The sequence below is a fragment of the Malurus melanocephalus genome, unplaced genomic scaffold (genome assembly GCF_030028575.1).
Source record: "Malurus melanocephalus ecotype Western Australia unplaced genomic scaffold, MMel_1.1 scaffold_955, whole genome shotgun sequence".
NCBI classification, from domain to species: Eukaryota; Metazoa; Chordata; class Aves; order Passeriformes; family Maluridae; genus Malurus; species Malurus melanocephalus.
In genome coordinates, this window is record NW_026624187.1 from 125,562 (window position 1) to 131,885 (window position 6,324).

A 6,324-nucleotide genomic window follows, 5' to 3' on the forward strand; every position below is an offset into this window, starting at 1 on the left:
CATTTTCCCCCCAATTTGGAGAGGCCTGGGGAGGGATTTGGGGCATCAGTAGAATTTTTCCTTTTCTGAAGCCCTGCAACAATCCTTGCCCTCATACTGCCAATCAYGGGCAATGACTGAAAATTTCAGCCTCGTAAAAGGAAAAATGTTCATATTCCTGGTGTCTCCCCGGGTTATATTTTCTTTTAAGTGACAAACACCTGAAATACCCATAATAGGACAAGTTTGTGCCCCTTTAGTTATCCRTGGAGCCACCACACAAGTGTGTGTAAGAACAGGATTCAGGAGGCCAGGAAATGCTGGAATAGGATGGTGTGACTTTCAAGGAGTATAAGAGGGTTTTCCAGAGCCTGGGAATGCTGGATGTTGTCACTGCTGCCAGTTGAATGCTTGATACTGCAATTTCCTGTCGGTAAAATTCCTGAGAGAAGTTGGAGCTGGGGATTTCATCCCAAGCATGTTCCTGGCGCTGCCCAGGGCAATTCCCATGGCTGAGCCACAGAGGTGAGGAAACATCAATCCCTCACTCCACCGCCAAATATAGCCGGGAATCAGAAGCCTGAAATATTCTGTGAGGAATTTCTGCAGGCATAAGTCATGTTCTAAGTGACCTTTCCTCCTGAGGCGGTGCGTGGAGCCAACATCTGCAGGGCTGAGGGAAGAGGTAGTGAGGAAGAATGTGTGGAATGGAAACTCAGCTGAGTGTGAAACCAGGAGTGATCCTTTTCTCTGGCTCCCGGGCCTTACAGAGTCTCCAGTTCTGCAGAACCATCCCTTCCTGCAGGCATCAGACCTGTGATCTCCATGCTGGAAGGTGAAGAGGGGTGGGAAAAGGGCTTTGAAACCACAGTTCCGGCAGTTAAAATTTGGCTGCAGAAGGAAAATCCCAGTTTTCTCAAGTATCCCCATCCCGACTCCTCTGGACGTGCATCCTACTCAGCGTTCGTGAGAGCTGACGTGAGGGGGAAGATTGGAAAAGGATCGGTGCCACTTTCCAGTTCATCCTAGACTGGACAGGGAAGAACCATGGGCAGGATTGGGCTTCGATCCTTCGGGAAGGAAAATCCTGTTCGATGGAAATGTGTCAAAAACCGTCACCAAGCATTCCCTGAGCCGCTGTGAGCGCCAGAGCCGTAGCAGTTAATGACAATTGACAAAGCCATCAGTAACTGACGGGGAGACGCCGCTCGGCAGCGCTGTTCCGCGCTGACATTCCAGCCCCGCCGGCGCCGACAGGGAATCAAAGCGCTCCCTCTTCGCTAGCGGCCGCGCTCTCACAATGGCATCCCTTGTGCCGAGCTGGAATTCGCGGCCGCCGCGGCCCCGGGGACGGAAATGACCCGGCGCTGGCGGCAGGAGACGGCGGGACAGGGACACACAAAGGGCCGGGCTCCGCTCCMTTCTCCCCCTTCTATCTGCCGGGATTATTCATCGGGAGAGACTCCTGAGGATAAAAGGGAGACATAAGGACGCGGGCTGGAGCATTCAGCCCCGGCGGCTCATTGGCAGCATTTTCCCTCCACTGTCCTCACTCCAAGGATGTTTTCTCCTCATATTCCGGGTTCGTTTAGGATCGGTCCGGACACTTCGGTTCCCTGAGCAGAAATCAGAGCCTGGGATTTCTCTCCCGTCAGAAATCACGCACGGCACAACCGCKGCGTTGCAGCTCCCTTAAATATCACCTTCAAACAGCCAGGGGRAAAAAGGCATCTTTCCCGCATTTTCCAGCGCCTGCTGCGCTCAAGGGAAGTTTCACCTCTATCACCTACCGGCACCTGCAAGAATCCTCCGCCAATGGATGTCTCGGAGGCAAATCCTGCCTGGAATTGCGTATTCCACAAGCGATTATTAGCACACCAAACTTCAAAGCAATTCCCGAGAGGCTTCCAGGTCGTCGCTGATGGGTGCAGGTGGGAGCAGCGGTACCGCTTCAGCTGTTCTGACACTTCCAAACTAAATGTGGGAAAAGCTGGTGCTGAAGGAAGCCTGAAAGGTTTGGGAGGGTTTTTTCGGGTGGGAAAAGCAGCTCTTTAATAACCCAGAGGAAAGAGCTGTGCTGCAAAGAGCACACAGAAGGTGCCTTTTATTGCCATCACATGGGTCTGTCTGGAAGGCAACAGAGCAGAAAATCCTTGCCTAAGGAGCAAACTTTTATCCATTTTATGAACCAGTGTTCTCATTTAATGTATGTAGTAGGTGTCTTCGACTTGGTTAAATCCTAAAACACTTCAGCAGTTGTTACCTGGAGTAGGGGGAGGGAGTTGAAATTTCTTCTGCTTTATAAAAACTTGGAGATTGAGAGGAAAAAATGCTTTGCCTGGTCAAAGCATTGGAATTGCTTTCAGAAATTCACCTTTTGCTACAGTGGAATGTATAAACTACAGAGCATTTCTGTCACTGACTCTGAGTCAGACACCCTGGCAAGCTGGAAAAACACAGCTGTGTTCCTCAAATCCCATCCCTCCCTTTCTCCTCCAATTTCCAAGGGAAAACAAGTTTAAGGGATCAAATTGTTTTGGGTTCTGAGCTAAGATAACATCAGCTTGAGTTGGAAACCATGCCRGTTTTATTGTGTTTGCAAACATGCACAGTGGGAAAATAATGCAGTTTGTGTTCCCAACAGGGAGGCCCCAGCCCTTTTCCTTGGAGAATGGAATGGAATTCTGCCGTGGGGCACCCAAAACCTCCATGGGCTCGTTCTGCTGGACTGACAGGGATGGTTTCAACTTCTGCCACTCCAGCTCTCACTGGAATGGGAATTTAAGAAATAATCGGACATTTCTTTGCCAATGGAAAAGAAAGAGAAATGCAGCAGGAATTGAGGAGGAGTCTATGACACTCAGGTAGTGCTGTTGCTGTTTCCCATGGCCATGTAGAGGATTTCCTTGTGGAAGTTGGCCTGAGCGTTCACAAGGTGGAACAGGTTCAGGAAGCTGCCGTCCTCCTCATGATGCTCCCCTGCCAGGGCACAGAAACCATGGAAAATGAGGGGTGAAACTGGAGTCTRTATCCCATTCATCTCTGGAAGTCAATCTTCCTCAGACAGAGCTCTCAGCAGAGKGAAGCAGCAGCCTGGGCTTTGTGCTGTGATTTATGCCCAGACCCTGCCCCTGGTGGCAGCACAGCGGGGATGGAACACAGCAGGATCTCTCCCAAATTACTTCTCGAGCCTGTCCAGGGACAGACAAGAACAATTGTTCTTGTGCCAGAACAAGGATGTGTCYTGACTGAGCAGGGTGTTCCTCCTTCCAGCTCAGCACCACCACCAATCGTGAGGCTCTAGCAGGACTGAGGACAGGCAGCAATCACAGCTAATGCAGGTTTAGGCTCMGTCCAAAGGGACCTTGGGCCCGGCTTTCCAGTGGGAGGGGTTTTAAAACAATGTTGGATTCACCAGCGAACCCTTAGCAAAAGAAGTAATGTAAAATAAATATTTCTTCCCAATTTTGAAACTTGATGGGTTGTTTTTGTTGCCCAGAGAAGCTGTGGCTGCCCCTGGATTCCTGGAAGTGTCCAGGGCCAGGTTGGACAGGGCTTGGACAGCCTGGGAGAGTTGAAGGTGTCTCTGCCCATGGCATGAGGTGGCACTGGATGGGCTATAAGGTCCCTTCCCACCCAAACCATTGTGGGATGTTTTTCCCACATAAACCATTCTGGATTTTATGAATTTATGTTATCAAACCCCTCAGTCTCTCTGGGACTGCCCTGCCTGGTGAGGAGAGGAAGGCCAGGCGGCTCCTGGATGCCTTGGTCAGCTCCACAGCTGCCCCAGGAGCTGGTCCCCATGGGCTGAGCCTTACCGGCCAGCACCGCCTGCAGCATGTCCATCAACATGTGAGCAAAGGTGTTCTCCAGGCASTGCAGGAAGTTGTTCCTCTCCCAGGGAGTGGTGAAAACCTCACAGACCTTCTGCATCATATTCACTGCCCAGTCCATGCAGTATAGGTCCTTCTCACACACCTGGATGGCAAAGGGAGGATTCAAAACACACCTTTCATGATTCAAGAGAACATTTTAGCATTCACTGTTGRTTCTGTGCCACGGCCTGGAATATCAGGGCTTGTGACAAGGTTACAGAGGTTGGTCTTCCTGGCACAAAGGGATTTCTGAGGCACCATTTTGCYGCTGGTGCTTCTCCTCAAGGCTTGCCAGCTTCCCGGGATGTGGTAGATGGGGAGTGGAGRGGTGGAAGGGCACCCAGGTTCTGGCTGGGGTTATTCCTGGTGTGTGTGGGAGCGTCTGGGGAAAATTTTCCAGTCTGAGACAGTGAATTTGGGGCAMAGAGGTTCTGCTGAGTTGTACTCACCAACGCCATGAAGACCACGAGCCTGGCCAGCTCCACAGCCCTGCCATTCACAGCTTTGCTGGCCATGAAAGTGAAGCAGATGCTGCTCCCACTCAGGAGGAGGAGCCGGGCRTTGTTCTCCATCAGCCATTCCTGGGGAACGACTTTGTCATGGAAGAGAAGAAAGATTTCAGTTGCCTCTGAACAAAAAGAGGAGTAGTGAAATGGCACAAATCATCCCCACGACACAACCTCACCCAAAACCCTCAGTGTGGCTGGYAATGTCGTACAGGAGAACTTTGCCAGAACAAACCCCACAGTTGGATAACATTTCCTTAATAATTTAAGGCAAGATTTGAGTTTTAAAGGTCTGCACGGATCGTTAAAGCATTCCTCAATGGGGAAAGAGCTTGGATCTGTGAGTGACACCATATTTTTCTCAACCCAGCCTGGCTTCCCAATGTGATGACTTTTCCAATCAAGTCTCATCTATTCTGAGGAATTTTGCAGCACCCAGGTGTCTGGGACACACTTCCAGCTGGATTTGGAGGCAGTGAAGATTGATAATCCCTTGGATTAAGGATAAAGGCAAAAACACACCTGACAGCTCATCCACCAGACTGATAACATCATCTGCTGTCCATTCTCTAGCTTCTGTACCATACAGCAGCTTAATTGCATCAGCTAAACCTTTCAGATTGCTCTCGTCTGTTGGTCCTTCTATCATTTTCTGCCACACCACGTGTCCTGAKCAATGTATCAATCACAACTTCTATTWAGWGACATTTTTGTTAAACAAGGAAGCTGCTAAACTGAGCCTCACAGCAGAGGCAGAGGAGGGGAATTTGGGTAACACAGCTCTGGTTGTAGGATTATTTTCCACYTGTTGTTGTGGCAGGGAGAGTGGRAGTTGCAGCGTGAGTCAAAGTGGAAGAAACGCAGGGTTAATAATTAAGTGAGGAAATGTATTTTCTTTCAGGGAAATGGGGGCTTCTTTGAGATGGATTTAAGTCTACCCCAATCAGGGGAACAACAGATGAAGAGAAGTGTTATGCAATTCCTTCCCTTGAATCGTAATTTATATATGTGTGTATGTATGTATGTATGTATGTATTAGGTATGTATGTATGTATGTATGTATTAGGGCCATATCCATAGTAACATACATCCATAAATGTATGTATGTATGTTAGTGATATCTGGTTGAACAGAAAGAACAGTTTTTTTCTGGGAAGAAATTCCTGCCTGTGTGGGTGGGGAGCAGCTGGAATGGATTTCAGCTGTGGCTGCCCCATCAGTGAAGCATCTCAGGTCAGGTTGGACAGGGCTTGGAGCAACCTGGGATAGGGGAAAGTGTCCCATGGTAGGGGTGGGAACAGATGGCCTTTAAGGTGTCTTCCAACCTAACCCATTCCATGATTCCACAATTGCAACACAATCACATTTTTTGGAGTTTCCCACAGGAAAATCCCCTTCCCAGGTCCCACACTCTGACCCCACACTGCAGGGCTCACCATCGAGGGAGGACACGGGACCAAAGATGATGTAGAGCAGACGGGCCTGGTTGACCRTGGGCCAGGGCTTGAGAATGCGCGTGAGCCAGAAGGCAGAGTCGCTGCGGTGGTGCCAGGGTGYGAGCAGTACAGCCCGGCAGAACAGGCGGATCCGCAGCTCCAGCTTTCGGGCGCTCCCTGCGGGAAAGGGGCTTGKGGCTTGCATGGTGTGGATTAAACRAGTCCCATCCCACACAATTCAGGGCTTCKTCATGGCAAGGGAAAAGGGGGTTTTCTTAGTGTTGCCCGAGAATATTCAAATGTGTTTAATTCAGTCTTCTTCCCTTAATTCCTGAGTTTGGGTCTTTTTGGTGCTTTGCCTTAATTCAGGTCATGGAATYRATGGATGCACCMTCCATGAGGGCTCTCAGCTGTGGGTTTTGGTTTCTGGGTTTCAGGGCAATAGGAGGAAGGGTGATATGGCTATGGATAAACTTAAAWTCCCTGTTGTCTGCTGGACAGTGGGAGAATTTCTTGAGAGGCATT

The 6,324-nt window shown here is 49.8% G+C and overlaps 1 protein-coding gene across 1 annotated transcript; it reads right to left on the reverse strand.

Annotated features, from left to right (window-relative positions):
• Nucleotides 1-2,635: 2,635 nt before the first annotated feature.
• FBXO47 (F-box protein 47) lies at nucleotides 2,636-6,004 on the reverse strand. Its single transcript, XM_057386337.1, has 5 exons — nucleotides 5,800-6,004; nucleotides 4,886-5,032; nucleotides 4,307-4,449; nucleotides 3,801-3,960; nucleotides 2,636-2,958 (listed from the first exon to the last, which is right to left on the reverse strand). The coding sequence occupies exons 1-5, from the start codon at nucleotides 6,002-6,004 to the stop codon at nucleotides 2,840-2,842; spliced, it is 774 nt and encodes a 257-aa protein (XP_057242320.1). The 3' UTR covers nucleotides 2,636-2,839.
• Between the last annotated feature and the right edge of the window lie 320 nt (nucleotides 6,005-6,324).